The sequence below is a fragment of the Pelecanus crispus genome, chromosome 7, assembly GCF_030463565.1.
Source record: "Pelecanus crispus isolate bPelCri1 chromosome 7, bPelCri1.pri, whole genome shotgun sequence".
Taxonomy (NCBI): Eukaryota; Metazoa; Chordata; class Aves; order Pelecaniformes; family Pelecanidae; genus Pelecanus; species Pelecanus crispus.
Window position 1 is genome coordinate 37,308,248 of NC_134649.1, and position 26,162 is coordinate 37,334,409.

General features: G+C 50.2%; 1 protein-coding gene across 3 annotated transcripts in view; it reads left to right on the forward strand.

Annotated features, from left to right (window-relative positions):
* The first annotated feature begins 214 nt into the window (after nt 1-214).
* The window catches only part of FLNB (filamin B), a 72,082-nt gene continuing 46,134 nt past the window's right edge, over nt 215-26,162 (forward strand). For 2 of the 3 annotated variants that reach the window (XM_075714609.1, XM_075714610.1), the window contains exons 1-3: nt 230-578; nt 24,228-24,476; nt 25,448-25,545. In XM_075714609.1, coding sequence (XP_075570724.1) covers nt 230-578; nt 24,228-24,476; nt 25,448-25,545 — 696 coding nt within the window. Of the gene's footprint in view, nt 579-24,227; nt 24,477-25,447; nt 25,546-26,162 lie in introns of all 3 variants that reach the window. The other variant, XM_075714611.1, reaches the window with a different exon arrangement.

Genomic DNA, 26,162 nt, shown 5'->3' on the forward strand with positions numbered 1-26,162 from the left:
CGGCGCGGGGCCCGCGCAGAGCCGGGGAGCGGAGCAGCAGCGCGGAGCGGGCGGGCCGAGGCAGCGGGGCCGGGCGCAGGCACCGAGCGCGGGAGCGGGGCCGCCGCTGAGCGCCGCGCTCCCTCCCCGCAGGCGGGCGGGCGCGGCCGGGCGGGGCGCGGGCGGAGCGGAGCCGATCGCGGCGGCGGAGGAGGAGGAGGAGGAGGAGGAGGCGGAGCGGGGCCGCGCCATGAGCACGCAGGCGCGGGGCCAGGGCGGGCGCAGAGCGGCCGATCCCGACGGCGAGATGCCGGCCACCGAGAAGGACCTGGCGGAGGACGCGCCCTGGAAGCGGATCCAGCAGAACACCTTCACCCGCTGGTGCAACGAGCACCTGCGCTGCGTCAACAAGCGCATCGGCAACCTGCAGCACGACCTGAGCGATGGGCTGCGCCTCATCGCCCTCCTGGAGGTGCTCAGCCAGAAGCGCATGTACCGCAAGTACCACCAGCGGCCCACCTTCCGCCAGATGCAGCTGGAGAACGTCTCGGTGGCCCTGGAGTTCCTGGAGCGGGAGAGCATCAAGCTGGTCTCCATCGGTGAGTGCATCCCCAGCGGGCGGTTTGGGGTTTTTTGGCGTTTTACTGCGTTTCTTCCCTGCGCCTTGCAGAGGGTGGACGGGCTTGGGGCACTGGGGGTGCTGCTGGCCGGGCTCCCCGGGGTCCGAAGCTGAGGGAGTGCTGCTTTTTCTTGCTGTAAAGAGCAAGCTTTGGGGGCGCAGCGTAGCGTTGGTCTAAAGCTGTGCGTGTCGTGGGGCTGTCCCACAGCCTGGGTGTCAGGGCTCCTAATGCTCTCCTATCCTCCTGAGCTTCAATCTTGGTCACTGTTTCATAGGTGAGGCTTTGTTTTCAGGTCTTTTCCTGAAGAAACCTGGTGCCGGAGCATGTTCTCTCCGTGTGCAGCCAGCTTCCCAAGGCACTGACCCCTCCAACAGCCCCAGCAGGAGATGTAGCCGGGATGATGCTTGCCCTAGCCTGCGTCTGGCCGGGGGTTCCTGGGCTCCGGCAGGGTGCTGGAGCCTGGCTCTCGTGGGGCGGGTGAGCTGTGCGGAGATAGGTGCTACCATAGGGGGTATAGGAGAGTGAGGAGACTTTTCTTGCTTGCCAGAGCCCCGTCGATGATGCCAGTGTTCCGATTAGCAGGGATGCTTGTCTAAGCGCAGTCGCAGCTTTTGAATAGGATTGCGCTTTCTCCTTAATCTTTCCGCTGTGGTAGGTCACGGGTAGAAAAATGTACAAGGACCTCCGCTAACTCCAGGAGATAGGTGGTTTGAACTAATGCCCACCCTGGCTGGCACTAGGCTTGACTGTCCATGCCATACCGGAGGGTGCAATTGCTAGATAACTGGTGGTCTGCTCAGGAAACTAAAGCTGTTGGCATGCACGTCAAATTGCAGATGATCCCTCAGGAATGCGTGCGGTGGCTGTTTTGGGAATAGCCCAGGTGTGTCCGCAGTACAGTCTGTAAAGCAATAATTTGAATGCCTGAGAGGTCTCTGGGAAGGAATGTGAATGCCTTTTCTAGCTCTTGGCCAGATAACTCTAATTACTGCCTCCTGACGACTCTGACCTCGATGAATTGCACAGCTGAATTTGGGTGAGTGCAGCTCTGCTCAGTTGTCTAAAACTCTTGGCCGAGGTGAAAGCTGTTTCCCTTCAGAGGCTTTAGCTACAATAGCAAGAAAATACAAACTTCTCCAGTTTGGGTGAGACCTGGCCCTCTCTGGAAACCTGTGGCTGGGTGGAGTAGGTGGGTACCCTGTTGTTCCTCTCTACTAACATGTAAAAGCAGCTTTGGACAAATGGAGACTGTTGGGTCCCGAATGGCTGATGATCCTCCTGGGGCAAAACAGCTAATGTACTTGCAGCTGGGAATGGAGCTGGTGCTAATTATTTACTTAGAGATGCCTTCCCTTTGCACGCAGTGGGGTTTGAGTTGCAGCTGCTGACTCCTGGGCTGAGCTTGGTTTTGCTAACGTTGGAGCTCACCTTTCTGCTTTGGTCACTGGAGCAGCTCCTTACTGGCCACAGTGCTAACACCAGGCCAGTGCTCCCCTCCTATTGTATTGCTTGCCCTAGAAAAACATTGCTGCTCCAGCTGCCTTCTTATTTGTCTGTGGGACTTCCCAAGGGCTGCGGGTTTGGGAGATCAAGGTTAGTCTGGTCAGGCCTGGCTTCTAGCGACTTCCTTTCTAGAAACGCTGCTGCAGCAGCACAGCTCCCTTACAGGATTAGACTGAGCTGCGGGGTGGCCGTAATCATTTCAGACATGTCTAACTGTTTTGCAGCTTACTTGCATTGTGTTGGCTATTAAAAAAAAAACAAAAACCAAACCCAAAACCCTGAAAAAATTTGTAGTTGAAGCTTTGGGAGACTGGAATGGCTGTGGCTGCTAGTGCCTTTGCCATATCCCAGCCTCTGCATGAAGGGCTACATAGCCCCATCCGTGCTGTGCCATCAGAGCTGGAGCCAAGTGGTAGCACAGGAGCCCTACTGTACAGTCCTGGATAAACTGAACCACTCCTGAAAAAACATCCTGAACTCGCTTTCCAAAAAAGACGTTCAAAGCAAGCCTTGCGGTGCTCCACTTGGTTGAAGGGGCTGAAGCCCACACCACCTCTCCTGCAGGCGCAGCGTTGGCTGAGATCGCTACCTGTCCCTGCTGTGTTTCTCCCTGCAGGTTCTGAAGAACTTGGGTCTGTCTCTTTGTTTCTAGTTTTTAGCCTCTTCTTTTGTGTTGGTGACCAAAAACGAGGCCATTACAGGGTCTGGAGCTATGTACCACTAAAGGCTTTTAGGTGGAGAACTTCTGTGACCAGGTTGGTCTTTAGGGCCTGGGGTGTTTAGGGCCAGCTCTGAGCCAAATCAGCTGGGAAAACCTGACAGCTGTGGCGGCTGGATTTCTGGCACTAATAATGCCATCAGACCTCTGCTAAGTGGATGCAGTGCCTGTTCCAGTTATTATTTAACTTCCAGGAACGTTTTGGAAGCCATGTATTATGGCTCAGCTACTGCTGCTATACTACAACTGCACTTTTAAACTTTTTCAGTAGCAAGCTTTTGGCATTCAGTTTTTGACCATTTATAATAAGTCTGCCTGTACACAGAGAAATCACTTAAATTTATAGTGTTTGACCACAACCCTTTCTGGATGCGCAGTTAGGAGTCCAACCTCTCCTGCTGCTGTTAACCCTTGTTTAGTCTCTGCTCAGAGTCTTTTGGTAGCTTCAGGATGCTTTTCTTCTGGGCATGAAGTGCCTTCACCTCCGTGCAGATGCGACTGCATGTGTGGTCTACTGTAAAAACAGCCATAAAGCCCATAGGTGCTTTGTGCCATCTAGCAAAGATGGGATTGAAAGCTCTGAAAAAGCTGCTGTGAGGGCAGGTGATTTCATAGAGTTGTCTGCTCAACACAAGGTAGCTGCTGTGCTACTGAAGTGTTAAGTCTAGCTTTTTTTTTTTTGTCTGCTAGACTGAGATAATTGCAGATTCCTGGGTGCTGAGTGGCATGCAGCGTGACAGGCACTGGGGAGTAGGATGCCAGGAATGCGGAGCACAAGGGCTTTGCTCTTGGCCGAAGGAGCTGATTGACTCTGCAGATTACTTTGTATGGGAGCCCCATCGTGCCTCGGTAAAAGCCATAGCAAGTGGCAGAGAAGCGGGGGGGTTGAAGCTAATTTGGCACTGAGCTTGCCCCCAGATACCCTGATACCAGGCAATAGGAGTCAATTGATTTAGCTTAGAAACAGAGGATTTCAGTGTCTGAAGCTTGGCAGGTGGTTTTGGGCTGCCAAGTTGCACCCAAGCTTGCAGGCAGCAGGTCCTAGGTGTGCGCACCATTGCCTCTCTTGGCAGTGTCCCCGTGGCCAGTGCTCACCTGTCAGCCCCGTGTTGCTGGCTGAGGCAGGATGGGTGCTGAGCAGCTGGCTGACTTGTTTGCTAAAACTGCAGTCTTAGACCGCTGCAATCAGATTGATCAAACTGAGAAACGTGTGGTTTCTCTTTTACCAGGTTGCGCTTTTGCCAGATAAGCGAGCTATCTAAACTGCAGGATGTCAAGTGGCGATGCAAGTAAATGGGTGGGCAGGGGCAGCCGGGGCTGCGTGGCAGCTCTGCTGCTGTGGCACTGGGGTCTGGTGCCAGAGTTGGGTGCTTGGTTTTCAGGTTTGTTTTTGTGGTGGTCCTGAGTCCCACTGCAGTGCCTGGAGGGAGCTGAGCCATGCCAGGACAGAGACGGATGAGTGACGGATGGGGTTATAATCATGGTCTGTTGGTACTTGCCTCGTGGAGTCCTTGGTGGTCTTGGGATGTCCCAGCTGCAGGAGTACTTCTGTAAGGGCTGTCTCTTTCTGACTGAGCCTAACCCATGTATCGGGTGGGGTTTTGGCTAATGACCGAGTACTTGATGCATGCACTGTGCTCTGTAGCGCAGACCTCCAGCGTGTTCTAAAGATAAAAGTATCTTGACCTGTGAGTACGAGTACCTCGTGGAAACTTCATTTTAGGAAAATAGTTGAAAACCAACTTTCTCCCCTAGGCTGCTGATACACTGAAGGGTAACAAAGCAAATCTTAAATTTCCAGAGGAAAACATCTCTTCCAAAACTTGGTAAATGTGTTGTTCTGTAACGCCTAGAGCTAGCTGCTTGAAAACTGAAAAAAAGGAAAAAGTGTTTTAAGCCTGTGTACACTTACGGTCTCTCTCTGTCTTGCTCCAGGTGCTATTAACACATCATAAGGAGGTAGTCAAAATACACTTGCATTTTGTCTGCCACTTACCTGTGACTTCCCTGGAGGCTGTTTTCTGGAAAACATCCAGTGTGTCTTGGAAGCCGGTTTCTGCTTCTTGGAAATGTGACACTTAATCCTTCCCCTCGAAAATTATTTTTGATAGACTGGCAGTGGGCCTCACGGCTGGAGACTGGAGGTCGCTTCAGTTTCTGAGGGTGGTTGGTCTCCTCAGGACCTTCTGTTTCAATAGTTGGACTGCTGGTCTAAAGAAAAATTGGCTTTGCATGAGCTATTTGCTCCAAGTTACAGGAAACTTTAAGGTAGCTTACACAGACTGTTCTTGCATTCTTTTACATATGAGCGGAAACTTGTAAAGTGATCAAACTTCAATAAAATTACTTGGGACCAGTTAGACTAATGTGCTAAACAGCTTTTTTTTATTTAAGGCACTGAATGCAATGCCAGCTATTCAAGAAAGACTGAAGTCTTAACTGCTCCATATTCTAATGCCATGTCCTGTCTGACTTGACATGGGGATGTTTAAATCTAAATGGGTCAGGATAACTCTTTTCCTAGCCTACAACTGTAATCTAAGAACGTGGTTAGCCTTGTGTGTGGCCATGCTTCTGTGTTGCCAGTATTGTTCTGTGTCCGCTCCAAGCGATGGGGAGGAAAACAATGATCTCTGAATCCCCCAAGCCGCAGAGGAATTCTGTTTTCTCTCTGCCCCTCAGAAACAGACTTTGATGCGCAGCTAGTTTGGGACCTGAACAAGGGCCTGCCAAGTTTAGACCACTAATACATGCTACGCGAGCACACCGGAGCAGAGCAGTGCGCTGCAGGTGATGCTGTGGGAATGGACCTCTGCTGCGCTGTGACACTTGCCACGTCTCTGCCACCAGCGTCAGGTGGACCTGCCTGTGGACCTGTCTTCCTTTACTGCCTAGCATGGTACACAGCCCACGAACATGGCACCTGGCCTGTAAGTCGTTACAATAATGAAGATGCAAAGCTTAGCAACGCGGGGTTTGGCTCTGGTAGCGCTTGGTACTGGTGTGCCTGACAAGCGTGTTTCAGCAGCCGTTGCTTACAAAGCATCAGCCCTGACTTTGGCTCTTGGTGGGGTAGCCAGGCTTTCTGTAGAGAAACCTGTAGGTTCCTGTGAGATTTTCTCGCTTTCTCTGTGCGTGCTGATAGTAATGTGGGTCCTGTTCTGGAGCAGCCACCCATGGCAGGGGGAGGGTCATCTCTGTGTAGGTGCACCAAGGTAGTGGTGGGCGCACATAGTAGGTGAGGATGTGTTGCTGCAATCTGCTTGAACTTGGCAAGAAAAGCAGAATCTGATGTTCCAAGTGTGTCTGTGCTGGAGGAAGGAAATGCTGTGTAGCTGAGTGTTAACTGTTGGGGGAAGAATCCAAACCAAAATAGATGTAGAAAAGGCTAAGGGAAGGCACTGTCAGGAGATGTGAGCAGTCTTTGCCACAGCCTTTGCCGAATGGCGCTGCTCACAAGGCTTAGTTTGTTGCAGACTGAATTCACGCTAACAGGAGGGGGGAACAGATACGTGCCTTCACGTTGCGCTTGGAGAAATAAGAGCGGCAGTTTTCGTGGAAATACTGTGCTTGTGAAACCTGTGCTAGCTGCTCCTGTATCTTTTCTTGATTGCTCTAGTAGTGTGTGTGTGGTAGAGGTGGATACTGAGCCCCTCTTCTTGCAACTGCTGCCTGGGTGGGGTGCGTGCAGCTGCCCTTGCTCTTCCTGGGAACTCGACCTCAGGTTCAGACTTGAGTCAACCGAGATCTGAGGTTCTCTCTTCAACAGGCTAAGTGAGATCTGCCTCTTGATTTGGATTAATGCAATGAAGCTGGAGTTAGTTTTTTCCCTAGGTCTTGCTGCAGATTCCCCCCCCGCCCCAAGGCAAAAGTTTCTGTAGCTCACGCTCCTGCCTGCTTGTGTTCCTCCTGGGGAAGGACCAGTGCTCTGTAATCTAATAGGGAAGACACTTTCTTCCAGGTCATCATTAGGAGATAAATCCTAGTTCCTGTACTTGAAAGCCTTGCAGTGAGTGTATGTTGTATCACAATCAGAAGGTTTTCTGGGCCCTGACATGGTTTCTAACCTGTCTGTGAGCCTCCCTCAGCTTTCTATCCCTCCTGCAACTAACCTTGAGTTTTGGAGGTGTCTACATAATATCTGGTACATCATAGTGAGGATTGGATCTGCTGTGGTGGGCTTTGGGTTCAGCTAATGGATTGCAGTTCCTTGTGTAACCACTATTCTGCTGTAAGCAGCTGAAGTCTAACATCCATAGCGAGATGTATGCAATATCTAGTTCCTACTGTGCTAGTACATGGCAGCTGTAATACAACCACTGCAAGAATAAACCGGATTTTTTTTTTGTGTGTGTTAGTGAAAACAAGCCAGGCCACTTCAAACAACAGCCAAATGAAGCTTTGCCCAAGTTTCTGGGGAAGCAAGGGTTGCCTTGCGTGTCCTCCCCTGTGCTGAATAACACAGCAGACACTGCCCTGGAGCTGCCTGGGGGTGGGCAGAGGATGGAGCAGCTGAATCCTGTCTCCCCTGGTGTGATGGGCTGGGGTTGTTTGGACCTCCTGCTGATACTGCTCTTGGAAGAAAGCAGCCGTGGCTCTGTAATAGTGGTCTGAGAAGAGTGGCCACGCATACAGCTGCACTGTCTGGTTGCTAATGGGATGTTTCCTCTGAGTTGGGAGATGGTCCTTTGCAGTTCCTTTCAAATCACAGAAGTAGACAGCTAATCTAATGGGAAGGAACCAATGAATACTGAAGGCAATCTCTAACTTTAAAGCATAAATTCAGCTGATATTTCAGAGTTGTTTTCTCTGGGTCACTGAAATATAGCAAGTTTTACTGATCAGGCTGGTAAGTTGGTGCTGGCAGAGCTTTGAACATCCAGGCTGGGATCTTTCCTGCAAAGGCACAAGCTGTTTTCATCTAACAGCAGCAGCAGGTTGCATGCACTCTTCTACAAATGTTACCAGTAATAGCACAAAAATGGCTGTGGACTACAGTGACATCATGGGCTGCGGCTCCTTCTCCCTTGCTTCAGGGCATGCCGTAAATCATGACGCATTTATTTGTCAGAGCGTTGAATTACTCCAGCATGAGCTGGCCAGGCTGCGTGGCGGCGCAGCTACCAAAAGCTGGGTCCTCTGAGGGTGAGATGTGCCCAGCCAGCCACGCTGACACCCAGCCTGCCTGCTGCGAGGGGAGAAATTGGGCAAGGCTGTCGCAGCAGCACGTCGTGGCGTCGCCCAGGTGCGTGCTAGCAGGCGGTGCGTCGCTGCAGCCAGCGCTTGCGTGGTGTGGGCGCTGTGCTGAGCGACCAGCCAGAGGCTGTCAGCAACCCTCTGCTCTCGCCACGCTGTTGGGGAGGCTCTTGCTGTCTTCTGCAAGCCTGGGTGGGGTTCAAGCATTGCAATGCTGGCCACAGGCCCTCCGTGCCGCTGCTCTGTTGCAGAGCAGTAACTGAAAGCAGCGGAGCCACCCTTCCTGCTAGCCCAGGGCTGGTGCATTTCCACCCGCTTTTTGTGCTGAAATCTGGGGAGCACTTCAAACTGCCTGCGAGATGAGCTCTGGGCTGCTCTGAAATGCCAGCTCCTGTGCCTTGCATAGGTGCTGTGAGCACGGCACGCCTGGACCTGGGGGCTGCTCCAGCCTGCCCTGGGGGTGGGATGCTGGTGGCCAGCTTTCCTCCGCAGCTGGCAGCCCACAGCGATTTCGGGCTACCCTGGGCATTTGGGGCTGCCTGCTGGTTTTGATTAGTCTGTGGCCACTCGTGTGAGGAGACAATGTATGTGTCTGTATTTCTGAGCCTATATTAAAGGGCACTGTCGTGGTCGGTGGGCCTGAAATGAGTTGTGGGTGGCAACTGGTGAGCTCTGTTCTGTAAACAAGCTCTGAAAGTGTCCTCTGGAGCCCTGCAGCAGAGGCACAGTGCAGAGCTGCTCTGAGCAAACACCCGTGATATGTGCATCTGAAGGTTATTCAAACACAGTAGAGGAAATACTGTTCCCTTTGGCTAGGTACTAATGTGCTCTATCTATGCTGCCTTTAATTGGTGTAATTAACTGGTTTACATTCCCTTTTCTGACAACAACCTTGCAGCAGTAGGTGCAGCAGTTTTAGTGGACTTCCCATAGGCAAATACTGGCAAGCCAGGTCTCGGAGTTAGTTTAGGTCTCAAGGTTAAAACACTGACGAGTACGTCTGAGAGGCGGCCTTTACCTTTGTGCAGATCCTCCCTTTATTTTAAGGTCAGTGGTAGCAGCAGGTCCCTCTGGGCTTGGACCATAGGAGCAAAGAGCCTGAGCTGGGAGGTATGTGCAGGGTCCGGCATTTGTCTCTGCATCTCCCTCGCTGGGAACTGGCTGTATAGCAAATATACCTTGTATCTGTCACGGTGTCAGACACAACTCTTGCATTAATCTGACTGCTTTTGATTCTCACTACAGAACAGCGAACACTGGCTTGCTAAACAAAGTTGGTGTCTAACTGTCGTCTTGATGGTGCAAGATACCCAGTGTTACTTCACCTTCATAGCTAGACAGCGAATTCCTCTCGGGTTTCCTTCTCTCTGCAAGACTTGGAGTAATTCTGCTTGTCAGTCTCCCAAATTAATCCAAAACCCAGGCACCCTTGAGCCTCCTCCAACACCTGGATGCTCCTGCGGAGCTGCCGTTTGCTGGTGTCACTGCTAGTCACGGTGGCTCTCTGAGCAGTTGTCACTTGCTCAAATGTGGCTTGTTATCAAATTCCCCTGTGTGGGAAGAGTTGGTGTCTGAGCAGACTTAACGTACTGGCTGTGGGAAGACTTAGGATGCTAATCGTGTTGTTTCAGCTTTGTTCCGGCTGTTGATTAACAGTGTGGCTGCATGCAAATATCTGATAGTTTATGTAACCGCTTGAACAAGATCAATGATCTAATTAAAAGGCAAATAGAAACAGCTTTAGTTGTCTCTGAGGAGTATGTCTTTTGGTAACTCTTTTAGGCTTGTGGTAAAAATGCAGCTATGAAGAAATAGAAAAACTGGGCTGGTGACTGCTGGGAAAATTTGTGGTGACTTCCAGTGTCACAGCCCGAGCTCAGCCGTGCCAGACACCGGGACTGTCGGATGTCAGGACAAAGACATGGAGGCTTTTAAACTGGGACCACGGGACCCTCTATAGTGGTGCCATCTTAACGCTCTCTTAATGCTTCGTGGTTATGTAGCCCCACGGTATCTAGTGCTGGCTGAAGGGAGTTTGACATTCTTAACAGAGGATGCAGCATGTGTGCTGGGCGATGGAACAGCTACATCAAGCACGGGTGGCTGAAGGGAGGAGGGTAACTCTTAACCCAGTACAGCTGCTACTGGAGAAGACCCTGGCTGGCAGAGGTTGGCTGCATGTTTCTAAACCAGCTCCTGTACTAAGAGTACTTCCTAACCTGAGCAGTGAGCAAGAGTGAGGAATGCCAGCTCAATCAAGTTGCTAAAGGCCAAGCAAGATGTCTGCTTGAGGGGCCACAAAATCAGGCGACTGAGGGGTGCCTGCAGATCCCCATGGCCCTGAACCGCAGCATGCCCTGGGGCTCCCCAGAGCTGTGTAGAAGCAGGCGCAGCTCGCAGGTAGCCAGTTATAATTTTTTGCATCCAAAAAAGTTAGAAAAGCCTGAGGTGGTCTTCCAGTGGTTCAAGTTCTCCCTCAAAACGTAAGAGTGAAGAAGCACTCATTGCATTAAGCTCACTGCCATGGTAACGTGGGGCTGGCTCAGCCCTGCCCTTGGTGCTGTCACAGCAGATGATTAGTGACTGCTAAGTGAGCATTACTGAGCACGCTAATGACTTGCAGACATCTGCAGTTATAGAGATAGGAGCATGTGAGACTCCTGGACAAGGGTATTGCAAAGACCTTGTCCCGGAGAATTAACCACATCGCAGCCAGGATCCTCATTTGAGTATATCCCAATATACGGCTTTCTGTGAGGAAGCAGTCTGGAGCTACTCCATGAGGGTCAGCTCATGGAGGTGGGCTTGCTCTGCCATGAAAGCACCAGAGGCAGCGGACTCCAATGAGGAGCTGCTAGTTCAGGCCCTGGAAACTGGAGAAGTCTGGGATTTCTCAGGTAGAAAGCTCTGCTGAACAACCCTGACTCAACCAGGGAAGCCCCCTGAAGTTTGTGGCATGAAACCCTACTTCAACAAATCTACTTCAAATTGTGCTTTGGTTTTGTAGCCTAGCTCTGAGTTCAGTGTTTACAACTAAAGGAATACCTCTTCTGATATAGATTAACTGAAGAAAACTATGTACCTTTAACAGATTTTTTTTTAATTGCAAGGAGGAAAAATTAACTGCTTCACCTGAAATGCTGCAACTATTGGTTGAAAACACTGCCTAAGGCGGAGGAAGCTTAAATATTTTAATTAACCAGCTTTATTACTGAAACATAGGCTTTAACAAGCTGCAGAATATTTCATATTCTACATGTAAGAAAAGTAGCTCAGGCTTCTGAAGCAGTATGTGGACAGCAAGAGTATTCAAGCTTAAATGTAGAAACTGAAATGAGCATCCCAGTCTTTGTCTAGGAGTACAACAAACACCTGTGGGGCTTTTTTTTTCCATCTGGATGGAGGTAATAGCATGTTACTAAACATTTTTCATGGTGAAATGGAGGAATTGATAACAAACAAGGTGGCCTAACGCTGTTCCTAATCTGGTAGGTAACTGGAAGGGGAATGGGAGATCAGGCAGAGCAATGTAGCTTGCAATGTTGCTGCAACTATTCCAGCTCTAGCAAAATTGCCCCTAGAGCCAGTGCTTGATTTTTTTGTGTTGTGTTAAAAATGTGAAATACAATAGGCTTGCAAATATGAACAGTGTGAGACTGCAGATTAAAAATGAGATCTTGCAGCTGGTGAGGATTTGGGTAATTGCCTGCACCCTCTGCAGTCAGCATGTGTGTGGTGGAGTGCTGTCCCTGAAGACTCGGGAGAGAGCTGTGAGCTTGCAAAGTTTGGGAAGCCTTGTGTGAAGCCTTTAGCTGGAAGATTTGAAGTCCAGCCTCTGGAGAGGAAAGGTGGTATCCCTCTGAGCACTAGCTAGTTCGGAAATGCTGTTAGCAGCCAGAGCCTGTTATGGCCAAGCACCTCCTGACAAAGTTGAATTAGGCTGATGGTGTCAAATGAGCGGAGCTGCTCCTGCCTCTTGCTAGGAGCAGCCTGCAGGGGGAAGAGCAGGAGGATGGCTCCGTAGCAGAGCCCATGCATGGCACAGCACCCGTGGTGTGGGAGAGCTGGGGCTGGGGCTGGCCAGCCAGTGGCAGCTGGTGTGAGCCGGGGTCCCGCGGGCTGCTCAGAAATGCAAAACTCACACATCTGAAGCGAAGCTTTGCTGTGTGGCAAGCGAGTTTGGGTGGGAGGAGTGGGTATGTGGTCTGCACAAGTGTGTGTCACACAGCTGTGGCTAATATGTGCTCAAGCTGTACCATTAATCCCATATGGTCCTCTTTAAGGTGCTCAGAGACCACCCGTGCAGACCGTGCCTCTGCAGATTCACCGCTCCTGCTCACGAAGGCTCCCCTCAAAAGAGGTCTGTCTGATAGTGGCTGCCACTGTTGGATGAATTACCTGGGCCTCAAGCCAAGCGTCTATTCCTTATGTTAGCGGCTTGTAGCTGAAACCGTATAAACACAGTGCTATCCTGTGTGGGATGTTAAATACACAGGGCTTAAATCTCCACCGTGCAGGGGCGAGCCTTGTGCTGTGTGCAAATGGAAGTGGCTTTACTGCTGGGTTGCGCAAGTATACAAAAATACGTTTGAACGACTTCACTGCCTTCTCCAGAAAGAGGGGGAAGCTTCTTCCTTCAAGAAGCAGCTGCACAACACTGAATATTTTTTTTTTATTTAAGGATTGATGTTGCAGGAGGAAAGTGGCCTTCTTCCTTCTTGGATGGGGATGGTCATGGTTCCAGGATAGGTGTCTCTATGTGAAAGCTCTAGCTGGTTTATACACAAAAAGCATTAAGACATCTTCATAGCGATCATGGAAAAGCAGCAGTGCCAGCCAGGACTGCAGGGATGCGCAGTGGATGCACGTGTTTGTAGCGACCGTGCAGCTGCCCCGAGGCAGGCGCAGGGTCCTCACTGGGTGCACAGCTGCAGACGGCAGCCTGGCTTGCGCAGATGTGTCACGCTCACATGGCAATGCCGTGGGCTCGGAGGCAGGGCGATGGCTGATCTCGGGCGTTGTGCACCGTCAGCAGTGCTGAATGGCAGTGGCCTGGTGAGAGGTGTTCTGGTGGCAGTGTGTGGGTGTAGGGCTGCTTTCGGTGCTGTGTGTTTGTTGAGTGCGTACTTGCGTCTGAATGTCAAAATGAACTGTTGAAATGGCTCAGATGTTGGAGGGAGGTTTCCAAAGTGGCTGTTCCTATCTGCAGTAACAATTGCATGTTACAGATTAATTACCTTTCCTATTGCTTCTCAGGGAAACGGTAGGACAGAGATAGCTGACCTGCTGATAAATTCTGGAATAACTTTGTCACTAAGCTACAGAGGGCTGTGGAGCATCTGTAACGGTATCTCTGCTTAAATGCTTCAAAACAAACCTGTGTGGAGCTGTGCTGTTGGGTGCTCAGAATCAGAGACTTATCAAAACCGAGACAAACCACAAATCTTTTGCATAGCTAAAGTAACTGGCAGGGTGTTTTCTGATGTGTCGCCAACCCCAGACTGCAAAGTATGCTCCGATCCTGAGCTCTCCGCTGCTGTAGCGTGGAGTGGAGATGGGTTGAGCCATGCGGGGCTGCATGAATGGGGATTTCCTTCAAACAGCCCTGTGCACAGTGAATCACAGTCAGTACAGCAATTCTGTTCTCAGATGGAAAAATTGAATCTTGGTGTATGTTGTGGCCAAGGATTTCCCCAAACAGTAATCACTTCTGATAACTTCTAATGTGTTGGTTTTGGCTTCAGGAACTCCATCCATTGCAGCTTTCGTGCCTGGTGTCTGCTGCACAGAAGATGTTAGACAGCCCTATCTGAATGGGTTCATTTATCTCGGCAGGATTTTATATGCTGTTTCTTATAACTATCTTGACCTACCCCCCGTGTGAGTAAACATGCTCTTCAGTAATGCAGGGGTCATTCTGGCATCTTGAAACCTCTGGATTACTCATTGCGCTTTGGCCTCGCCGAGGCTTTTTTTTTTTTTTTGCAGCCGCATCTCTTGCACTTTTTCCATCTCCAGTGCACGGTGGTGCCTGGGGCTGGACCTTCCTGTTGGTCCCCTGCGCTGAAGCTTGGTAACATTCCTTCAGTAATGTAAGATACAAGCAGTGCTAATGACTTGTCATCTACTGCATCTGCCAGTCCCCAGGAGGTCTTTGCAAGAACTAGCCAGGTTTTTAACCTTGATGCAGCCTGAAGTGACCTGGTTAGATTTAGGATTACCTTAGTCCTGCAGAGGTGGTTACAGCACTCTCATGCTTCAGAGACAATTTTTAGTTTTGTTGTGTTACACTTGCAGAATTCTGACTCTGCAGCCATTTTTATCAGTTCAGCCTTGCTGATCAAGGCTTGGCTTTCTAGTTGTGTAAGCACGTGATGTGTTGTGAGGACGTGCTTTTTTGTTTGTGTACATCTATGAAATAACAACCTCGAGTTTATCAGACTCCTAGGCAAGTATTTCATGTGAAGCTCAGACAATTTTGCATTTGACTAAAGTTTTAATGTCTGTCTTAAAGTGAAACTTGTTTGCTGTGAATTGGGTAGTGGTGTTGCTGACTCGGGCGTAGCTGCCTGCTCTGATGGGAAGGTGAAGCCTTGCTGTGCTGTGGCAATAAATGTACAGACCCCTGGGGAGCAGAGACCTGGCACAGGATCATTCCCCTTTCACTCCCATCCCATGCCCGGAGGAGGGGGGTGTAGTTTGTGTTGTGTCACTGAGTTTCAAAAGCCGAGCCAAGCATTTCTCAGCAGAGCGTGGCAAAGGCAGGAGGACTCTTCTTTCCCCCTCCATCATTTAACAGAAATCCACTTCCCTGCATGCTCACTCCCTGCTGCTGGGACTTTCCTTCATCAGTCATTCCCAAATGATTAATCAGCACTCGGGCAGCTTGCGTTGCCCTGTCCTCGCAACTTCCTGGTGCTTCCCTCCTCCGGCGTTCGACCCCGGGGCTGCGGGGGCGAGCAGCAGCGCGGGTGCAATCCTGCAGCCCTTCCCATGGCCCGATCCCACGCTGCCTGGCCCTTTCCGGGGGCTTTCCCAGGCAGCCTGTTGCCCACAGGGTCAACGCAACCGGTCTTCAGGGTGCTGCCAGCCGTGTCCCGCTGGAGGATGGGGGGCTGCCATGTCACCCCGAACCGGTGCGGAGCAGGAACGTGCTGAGCAAACTTGGGCTCCCTTTGCACAGTGAGGCGTGGAGGGGTTGCAAGCCCGTTCCTGCCCCTGCCGCCCAGCTTCCGCTCGTTTCTCCCCCGAAATGCAGAGCTTTGCAGTCGAGGGTGTGGAACTCCAATGGCCGCGTTCGGCAGCGGCACGGGGCGCTTCCTCCGTCCCCGGCAGAGGCGAGCGGGAGCCACCGTGTCCCGGCTGCTCCCGGGGCCGGCACCGGAGGGGGGTGGGATGAGCTCAGCAGCGGGGAATGCGCTTTGCTGGGCGCGAGGGGGGCCGCGCTCACAGGGCCCATTGTCGGGGCGGTTTTGGCAATGATGTCATGGACGGCGGCGTGCCGCAGCAGGCCCCGCGCGCTCGGGAGAGCGGCCAGAGCCCGCTTCTCCACCGGCAGCAGGCGGGCAGGGGAGCCGCAGGTGGGGCGTGGGGGGTTTATGAGAGCGGGGAGCGTTGCGGTGCCTCCCGCCCCCCGGCCGTGCCGGTTAACGAGCTGAGCCGGGGTTTTGGGGGTCGGAGTGTGGCGGTGGCGGGCTGGCGGGCTGCCCCGCGGAGCTGGCGAGGGGCTCGCTCGCTGCGAACAAAGCCGCACTCATGGAAACTTGCTGCTGTACAAAGGCTGGACGTTCAGGCTCCTTCCCCGCCTCGACTAATTAGCGCAGCGTTCCTGCGTGCGGCTCGGCTGGGTGTCTGCGCTGCAGCCCTGCAGCTGCGAGCGGGGACCTGCTTGGCAGTGAGCAGCGGGGTCTGAAACAGCCGGTGTGAATGGCAGCTCTTATCCTTCCGTGTTGCATCCTCGCCTGCTGCCGGTCCCGTCCCAGCAGCGTGGAGCCGTCCTTGTGCTCGCGGTGGAGATGCTCTCCAGGAGCGCTGGCCGCAAGAGTCGGATGTGCGCTAACACCTCCTGCCTGGGGCTGCTCTTGAACACCAAATCGACACGTTTACCTTCTCATACCCGTAACTTGGTGTATGGCTCTTCAGGCAACAGAAACCATAGGTGTATTCAGACTGAAAGTATTAAGGACTACGATCGTAAGCCACCCGCAGTTTGACTTTTTCCCCCACCCACCCTAACAATTCCTAATTTTGGGATTCTTGACTTCTCCTTCCAGCCCCCTTGGGTGTTTTCAGTTTCTCTTGGACAAGCTGGGTTGGTTGCTGTTGCTGTTACACTGCTGGCTTAATCTTGCTTTATGTTATGCCTTTCTCTTCTGGATGTGAGACGTAAGTGGTCTCTGGGTGCCCATTAAGAAGTTGGGCAGAGCTATTTTAGTCTATATTTCACTCCTGTGAGCTCCGCTGGTTTGATTATTTTTGTTCTTTTCTGTAGTAAAAGTCTGTATGATTTTCCTTTCTTGCCAAACCTACACTGAAAGGACTGGATTTGACCTTATTTTTACAGTTGCCTGTCCCACCTCATGAGAGAGCCTTTCCAGAGGCCCAACATGCACCGGTAGACGGTACAGGGCGATGGATGCAATAGTGGCCTGAAGCTCGCTGACTGATCTGAATGGTTTCAAATCCACTTAAAGCAAAAACTGTTGAAAACCTCTGAATTGTCATGTTTAATCTCTCATATCTTGAGTGCCACAAAGGAATCTTACATTTTTTTTTTTTTAATAACCAGACACCTTGCTAAGCATATAGGAAAATGGCTTCTGTCCCCTTGCAAAAAACCCAACCAACCAACCAAAAAACCCCAAACCTAAACCCTGATGGTTTTTTTCCATCCTCCTATCTGTGCCCAGATCAGCACTCTGTTCTTACAACCCTCCAGCGAAACGGCGTTCCTCTTCTGAAAAACTCGCCTTGGAAAAAGCTTAGTGGGTCTGCTGTGTACATGGTGCATCGCTGGCACCTCCTCAGGTGACGAACGCCCTGGGGCTCGCTGGTGAAGCTGCCCGCTGGCTGCGTCTTGGCCGGGCGCAGGAGCGAAGCTGGGAGCGGGCGAGCTGAGAGCCCGCTGGCGGTCAGGTAAGCTGGGTGCCGAGGAACAGCTCTCCCCAAAGGGTCGCAGCGCTGACTGCCAGCACCGCTGAGGAGCAGAGATGCAGTGGTGCCGGAGCACGTTGCTGTTGGAGGCTAGCAGGTCGCAGCTAGGAATCCACGAAGCTGGCTGGAGGTCAGCTGCGCCGGTGCCAGCGCTGTGCAATAAGCACAGCCTGTGCTTTTCGCTGGGTAAGCCGGCTGCACGCAGCCAGATGACAAGCTATGCGCCGAGTCCCGAGAAGCTGTGAGGTGGACCTGGGCTTAAGGGTCACTGGAGGAAATGGTTGCAGTATGTTCTCAAAGCACAGAGGAACCCATGTAATTGATTTAAAGACATATTATCCTTGCAAAGGATGTCACTAATGTCTTTAGCAGGCATGGTAAGCCTGTGAACACATACTGTATGCTTCAGCAAAGAATTTCCTTAGGCAGCTTGCTCAGGTCCGTCTCATCTGCATACTTCTGTTTGGCATGCACGCAGTGCAGAGCAGGGCTTTTGAAGAGCTTGGCTCAGTGTGGAGTTTTCACTGTTGCAGAAGGTGAAGCCCTAATGAGTACTTAGTTTTTCTGTCCCCCAATTGCTATAGCTGTTTAACAATAGGTGGGAATAATTAGAGGTGGGGAAATGCTCAGAAACTTCAAGACACCAGCATTTAAAATTCCTACAGTCTCTACATAAATGATCCATAACTGAGGTGAACTTTGTGCGCTATACAAAGTGCCTTCCATGTCTGAAAATAAGGAGTAAGGGCTGTTGTTGAGACCGCTCCTTTGTTTTGTATTAAGGAGCATGCATCTTGGGTTCTTCCTCCATATAATGCCTAAAACAAAATTTTAAATAGGGAAGACACCAAGATTGGAGAGGGTGACCACTTTTTAGAGAAGCTGGATGCAAAGATCAGTGCTGGTTGTGGTAGAACTTCCACATGTGAAGATCCACAGCAGAACTTCTGAGGTGACTTTGCCCAGATTGCAGTCAACACGGCTTGTTCACAAGGCTCAGCCAAGAAGCTTTAAAAAAAAAAAAATAAAATTCACTACTCAAAAGCTGCTTTTTCAGTCCTTCATTTGTTTCACAAGACTTCACACAGTCTGTATTACTAGCTCGATTTAGTAAGGAAGCTGTCTGCTGTGGTAGCTTATCTTGTTTCCACTAATTGTGTAGCAGAAAATGACTTGCAGCTCTGCTGTAGGGCAGAGTTCAAGGAGTGTTGCCACACTTCAGGTAGTACTTGTGCTTAATCTGAATGCAAAGCAGACTTGCACATGAGCAAAAAAAGATACTAGTCACAAACTTGTTTGTAACACTGGGGTTTTTTGAATTGTAGAATAATTTAGTTTTGAAGAGACCTAATGAAGGTCGTATAGTTCAAGCCATGTACTCCAGGTAGAGTTCAGGGATCTCTGCTGGAGTAGGTGAATTTGCAAGCTTCAAATCAATGCCAGGTTTCATTTCTGGCGCTTGCTCCTGGGGCAGCTGCAAGCACAAATACAGAGGACCAAGCTCTGCAGCGTTGGCAGTTTTCCACTTGGTAGGTTGGTTTGGGAAGTTTTTTTGTGGCCCAAGCCATAAAAATGACACGTTTGTCTCAAGATGGTCAAATGCTGGCTCAGGCCAGGCACACTGCTGGCTGAAGGCTAGGCACTTTAGTGTCTTTGTGCTTTAAGGAGTGTGATATTAACAGTCCAAGTGTAACATATCATATTAATATTTAGTATAGAGCGACAATTATAAATCAGCTTGAGCAGTTAAAACTTGGTTCCTTTTCAAGACTCAGACTGGTGGTGTGTACTGCCGGCCTATGGAATTGCCATAATCCATCTTTTGGGCTGGTCGCCATCTAGTTAATAGGATAATAAAAGGGTAAGAATTACAATCTAGACTCAGAGGTGTGATGGGGGAAGCAAACGAGCTCTGGTTCAGTCTGTTTTCCTCTTCACCCTACCAGGCAGCCACTTAAATCCTAACAGCTGACTAAGAAGCAGGATACTCCTACATAAAACTTAATGTTGTAGGCTATATATAGGCTTTTTTTTTTTTTTTTTTTTTTTTTTTTTTAACAGAAGACTGAGTGCTCGCTTGTTCAATGCTGGTGTTGATTCTGCAGAACAGCTTAAGTCTCGTTGGCAGGTTTTCCCCAGCAGTCAGCGTGCAGGTCCTGTCGAGCTGCATCCCGATGCCAGGACCTCTCGGCAGCAGGCTGGCTGCAGCCTGTCCCTGCAGACGGCTTCTGCCTGCGTGCAGCTGAGCGAGGGCTGCATCTTGCTTCACAACTGTAGCTATTTTGTTGACATTGGGTTGCCATCGGGTACTTTTAGAGGAGGAAAGCAAGTTAGGGTTGGGGCAACTGAAATCAAAACGTACATTGAACAGTGTAGGTGGGAATGAAGGTTCCTGTTGAAGCCAAACTTGAGTGTTTCTGCTTCTTGCTGGTCCTGGACGACATGTCTAGCCATGATAACTTGCAGGCTGTCTAGAAGTGGTTGTCTAATAGCATTCACAAATTCAGAGTCTGCAGCTGAGTATCAGTAGGACTTGCATGTAACAGCCCAAAACCTCTTGAGTTCTAATGGGGGGGGGGGAACCAAACAACAAACCCCACACGAACCACCCCACCCTGCAGCTGTTCTAGATAGCACCTCTGAAGTTGGTTGCTTGTGTTTCCAGCTGAGCTGAAGTCCTCCTGAGTGCTGGTCTGGGGCAGGTGAGAGGTCCTGTGGCACTGCAGCCATGGATTCCTGCTTTATGCCTGGGCTACGCATAAAAATGTGTCCTTTGAAAGTACAAGTCAAATGGCCGTCAGCAGGTACCCTGCTCCGCTGCTGGTGTGGTGGCGTGACTCAGCTGTGCAGGAACTTTGATCTCCAAAGCACGCATCTCCTGCCGGCTACAGTGAAACAGTGAGCGAGTGCGCTCTGGCACGTGTGTAAGTGCATCTTGCAGATGTTAATGTAGGCATTGTAATGTGAATAAAGCAAATTATGCAGATGACCATGCTGTCTCAAAAAAAAAAAAAAGTTACATTAAAGCTGTCTACAATGGTGCCGTAAAGAATTTGTTCAGCCCTGCTAAATTATCCTGGCGGATGAGATACGACAGCTTGCTTCCTCTGAGCCGCAGGAAGGCGGGGATCAGCAGCTGTCGCCTGCCTGGAGAGGGATCCTTTAATCTGCGGAAACTTGCCTGGTGCCGTGGAGTAAACACGGACTCTCCATCTCAGCTGAAAGCAGTTGGTTCCCATCTACCCAACTCACTGAAGCTGAAAGCCAAACACTGCTGATGGTGGAGGTGCATCCTTGAGGGGCTGGGCTGTTGCACTGTGGGTCTGAAGCAGTGACCACAAGTGTGCATCGCTAAGTTGTAAATTTACTATGAGTTCCAGAGGAGCAGTTGAGAAACATGGCTTGAAAGGCTCCGTAAAGCTGTAAAGTATAGATTATGTGAGTAATAAGTACGCATGAAAGTAATTTTTGTAGCAGGAAAGCAGCGTTGCAAGATCTGTTGTTCATGTAATCTGTTTTCCAGCCTGGGATGGCCAGAACAAGTGTCTTGAAGCAGACCAGGGGATGGGGGGGAATCCAGTGGAGAGCTAGCCGAGCTGGGGTACACGACAGTACCTGTAGCAATTGATTGTTGGTGCTTAAGTGTCATTGGAAACGCATTTTTTTTCACTGTTCCAAAACCTTGGCAGCGTTACACTGGCAGTGTGAGCTTGGACCTGGTGGGGGATGCCTGCAAATTTGGTTGTACTAAGAGGGTTTTGGGGTTCTCTGGGCCAACTCTGTGCTCCTTGTGCAGGACCTGTTAATGGATGCTTGTCTTCCTGGGTGCTGCTTGCATGTTAATGCTGGAGAGACCGTGAGGAGAATGCACTGAATGTTTTTAGTCAGTTAATTAAAAAGGCAGCACTAAAGCGGAGACTTTTCTGGAGAGGCTGAATGGTTGGGTGGAGCTGGGCTTTACACCAGCGCTTGGAAGCCAAGCCTGCTTTGGGCTGGACTCTGGTCTCGAACCTGGAGGGTCCTTTTATATCATGATAGAGATGGTGAGCCCAGGCTGGCCAGGGGCTGAGCTGCTGGTGGGATCCCCTGTAGCTAGGCGCAGGGTGCCTGCGGGAAGGGCGTGTGGGCAGCTCTGCTAGGTTCTGATAAGGTCTCCTGTCCTGCCCAGGAGTTCTTCTCCCTCCCTCCTCCCCACCCCAAATGAAAGCAGACAAGCCCTCCTACAAGCAGGCTTGGAAAAAATTACGTCATGAGATCCCAGTGCCTGTCAGGAAGCCGGGAGGCTGCAAAAGTTTGCTAACTTTGCTAACAAAGTGCAGTTGCGGGGATGGCACCAGCCCCAGGGAGGAAGAGCCATCCCGTTCCTGCGATGGCCTTTTCCCGTCATCGGGGCAGCGGCCCCGCGCCTGCTCCCTCTGGACGAGGCTGATGAGACGGGCTATTCTTGCTCTCGATGCAAAGCTGTCTTGTGCGTGGGCTCGTTTTCCCCAGGTCAAGGACCACCGCCCAGCCGTGCCCTCGGAGATGGCGATGGGGTGCTGGAGGAAACTCGGAGCACGCAGCTGGTCGCTGCAGTAATTGCAGCGCATCCGCGTATAGACGTTATTTATGTGCTGTAAATGTGAAACGGGCCGTTCTTCCTCTCGAGCAACGTGTGTGTAGCAGTGTACTCGAGGTGACTCTGTCCTGCTGGCTTTCCTCCCTGGGAATGCTGGATGGCTTTCCGAAATGAGTTTACTTGTAGCACACTAAATCGTCACTGCATCCTTTCTAGTAAAAACGCCGATGTCAGTATAAATCCGAAACTGAAGCTTGGAGGCGTTTCTGGCGCAGGGATGCTCCAGCGCTGTGGTGTGAGCGGGTGGTCCTGCCGTGGGGGTGCGGGTTGGGGGTGCTGCAGGCACGGGGAGTGGGCGGCCGGGGGGGGCTTGCACCCGTGGTCTGGATTTTGCACACTGTAGCCCTTAATTCGAGCTTGCGGAGCTCAGGCACCATGGTGAGCCTGCCAGCAGGGCTTTGGGTCTCTTGTGTAAAATGCAGCTCTTCCTTCTGCTCTGATAACAATTTCTTTCAGGAAAGCTTTCCCTAATAGGTTGTAAGGGAGCATCTTCCCTCCACCCACTAGTTTGCAGCTAAACTGGAAAGAGGGGGGAAATGGCTAACAGCAGGGACTGTTTATTTGTCGCTAGGAGACACAGTGCTTACATGATGCAGAGTTTTACCTTGGAACCTGTAATTAAAACCCAGCAGGGCTTAATCACCTCATAGCTATCTATTGTATATTTCAGACCGGTTGTGAAATCAGCAGTGAGCAGTCAAGTGGCAGACACTTATCATAACCTTGTAAGATTAGTCAAAACTGATGTTTAAAAAAAAAAAAAAAATCTGAGTAGAAACCAGACCTTAACTATTCAGAAAGGCCAAATGCCATTCAAGGTCTGAAGTTAGTGTTATCTGCTCAGGACATACCACCCTATTGTGAAACCGTGTAAATATTAACCGCTTCGCCTGAGCATTGGGTTAAAGGGAACACCCTGGTGCTTACTGTTCTTGGTCACTATTCTGTATAATCACTTGTTTCGAAAGTCAGGAGATCTTTTTGTATTGATAAGATGGTATTGGGTTGCTGCTGCGGTCTCTCTGTAGCTGAAAAGGAGCAAGTAAGGCATGCCCAGTGGATGCTTGGCACAGTGAGGCTTGGCTTGGAGGACTCTGCCTGTAAACATGCTGAATTTGAACTGGAGAAGGCCATCGAAGTACTGAACACTTTTCCTTTGCTAGCTAGGACTCATTAAGATCCCTGTACAATTATTTCAGTGGCATGAAAGTGAGTTTATACCGCTGTAGTTGTCTTTACTCCAGCATCTGCTCTGGGAGCTGGAGAGCAGACAAAAGCTTCCAGGTCACTTGTAACTTCTGTTGACTAAAAAGGGGTTTCTTTAGTAGTTTTCATTGTAATGGAGGAAAGAACAGAGAAATGCTCTGCTGTAACGTGTTGCTGTGAATGAGAGGATCAGCCAGGTTGAAGGCATCCTGTAACATTGCAGAACAACCCTGGTTTGGTTACGCTTGGACAGACTGGAGCTGTTACAAGTATAATGCAACCTGAGTAGCAACTACAAGCTCAAAGTGCATCTGACCTGTGACTCCCTAAAACCAAAGTAAATTGCAAGAGTATTCACAAAACTGTAGAGGTCACTTCATAAGGCCAAACTGATGCAGAAAAGTATCCTGCCCCTTCAGACAGCTTCTTACAACATTCTGATCTTGATGCCCAGCGGCCGCTGGGGTGATAAACTTTTCCTAGGCTAGAGTGTGACATGGTTTTGCCAGAGCTGGCTTTTCCTTTTCTTCTAACTCTCAATTTGTAGTGTGAAGGGATGACTTGTTGTGCAGGCAGGAGTGTGGTGGTGCAGAGGATGTCTGATGGACCTCCACTCCCTGCTTTGCCGTTTGTACCCAGGTCGTGATATATCTGGACTTTGTTGTAATTCCAAACTCTGGCTTTGCTGGATTTCATCATAGCACTTCTTTTTGCTACCATTTTTAATGCAAACTATTGATGTGTGTGTGTGTAGGCACGTTTGTGTATATAAATGCGGTTTCCTAAATGGTGCTTTAGGTATGCCCTGGGCTGTTTTGCCCCTGTTGGGATGCTGTTCTTGTGAATTCCATTGCATGCTGTTTGGCCTCTTTCATAAGATACGAATGCCATTAAAAATATCAGGTGGCAGTTATCATCCAAATGCAAAAATACAAGAGATCTTAAACTGCTAATTCTCCTAAGCTCGATGTTGTAAAAGGGCAAGTCACACCACCCTTGGAGAGCACTGAGCTCTCAAGACAGCTGCAGAACACAAAGTCCTTGGACTCCTCTCTTTCCTCCTGTCTAATGCAGGGCATGAAGGATGATGTCTCTGCCTGAGTAAGTGCGTGCAGACCTGGGTTGCTTCTCTTGTCCTTGATTACCTGGGCATGAGCACAGGCACAGTATTTTAAAAACATGCCTCTTTCCTTTAGGGTGGGAAATAATCAGATGTCTGTCTTTTGTCTTCCAGATAGTAAAGCCATAGTTGATGGAAACTTGAAGTTGATCCTTGGCCTGATATGGACGCTCATCCTCCACTACTCCATTTCCATGCCAGTATGGGAGGATGAAGGCGATGATGATGCAAAGAAGCAGACCCCTAAGCAGAGGCTGCTGGGCTGGATCCAGAACAAAATTCCTTACTTGCCAATCACCAACTTCAATCAAAACTGGCAGGATGGCAAGGCACTGGGGGCTCTTGTTGACAGCTGTGCTCCAGGTAAGTCCTTCACTCTGATGGTCAGTGTTTCCTTGCTCATTCTCCTGGTGGCTGCTCTGCTGTTCTTATGGGAGGAAGTTTTCACCACTGAGCTGGAGACGGCAATGAGGCTTTCAAGAAAACCTGAGTCCAGAGAGTCCAGCTGTGGGAAGCAGTACGTTGTAAATGACTTGGCCAAGAGAAATACTGGCCTAAACCAGAGCATGTGATTGCATTATTGGAGGCGCCACGTCTAAGCTTTGTATTGGGTGCAAGGGACAAAGGCGCAAATGCTGGCTCCTAAATGCAAGAAATACTTGTTCCCACAGCAAGTGCCAACAACCTTTCAACTTCAGGGCGCAGCAGGAGGCTTCATGTGTTCTCCTGAAATAGGATTGCAGAGGGAGCACAGAGCAGCCAGAAGCCGCACACTACCTGAAACGTCAGTGTTTAGCAAGCTAAGGCTGTGCTACTTAAGGCGAGTAGTGTGATGAAGTGTGAAAAGGCATGGTTTCCTCACCTTCTTGTAAAACAGCCTTGCTAGTGTGCTGGTGTTTGTCTAATGCAATCTGGGGTTCTATGGCAAGCAGTTGAAATTTTCTTTTCCAAATTTGCTGCAGGAGAGCCAATGGAACATAAAGAATTGCTACATGTATTTGTGATGAATTTAGAGTGGTCTCTTGCACAGCTTAAATTTAAAGCAGTGCAGCTGTATAGCTCTTCAGTCAGCCACACATCTTTTGTTGACAGGCTAGGTGGGTGGGAGTCTCTCTGAACTGGCTTTAAAGTCTGTGCCATAAGGGCCCCTGGAGATGATGGTTGATGTCTCAGAAGTGTTTCAGTGAGCGGCACATCCTCATCTTGTTTCGGTTACTTCTGCAAAGCTCTGAATGTCTTTCTGTATAGCAGCATAATGTGAGTGGCTGTGGAGTTTGTATTTGGAAGGGAAGCTCCTTTGCAGATAATACCTTACAACTGAAATGTACTTGCAGGCCTGTGCCCTGACTGGGAGACCTGGGACCCGAAGAAACCCGTTGACAACGCTCGGGAAGCCATGCAGCAGGCGGATGACTGGCTGGGTGTGCCGCAGGTAAGGCTGTGCAGGCTGCCTGCGGGAAGCACAGCGGTTAGCTTTGTACTGGCAACTACCTTGAATTTAGGTTGAGGAAGGCAGGTGAAGTTGCTTGGACACTTCCAAAAGTTACAGTTTACTCATCTGAAATTGCCCGAGAAGGGGCAAATTGTAATGAAACACACCGTTACATTTCAGAGCGCTGGTTGTAAGATTTTGTGTAGGGGTGTCTGCTGAAGACAGTGGGCATTGCAGCACGTAGGGTAGGGGGGAAAAGTGCATGTGGAGTGGTCCCTGCTCTGTTAGTCCATGGAGTGAGTTTGTTTTGCTGCATTGAATTCCACAGAAGAACAACTCCCTGGCTTAGGAAATCACCTGCAACGATGACTTTCAAACAGAGAACAATGTATTTGCAAACTGGATTGTTTTCTTGCTGATGAAGTTGGACAGAAGTCTGTCTTGCTGAAGTCTCTGAAGCTGTCAGAGCAGCTTGTGTCATGGAGCAGGAGAAGAGACTGGTCACAGGTTTCACTTTGCAAGCACTGCAGTTCAGAGCTGTAGCACACAGGATTATGAATTACTAATTCTTTCAGTTTCAATTATCCCCATGTTGCTTTTTGAGGGGAACATAGCTA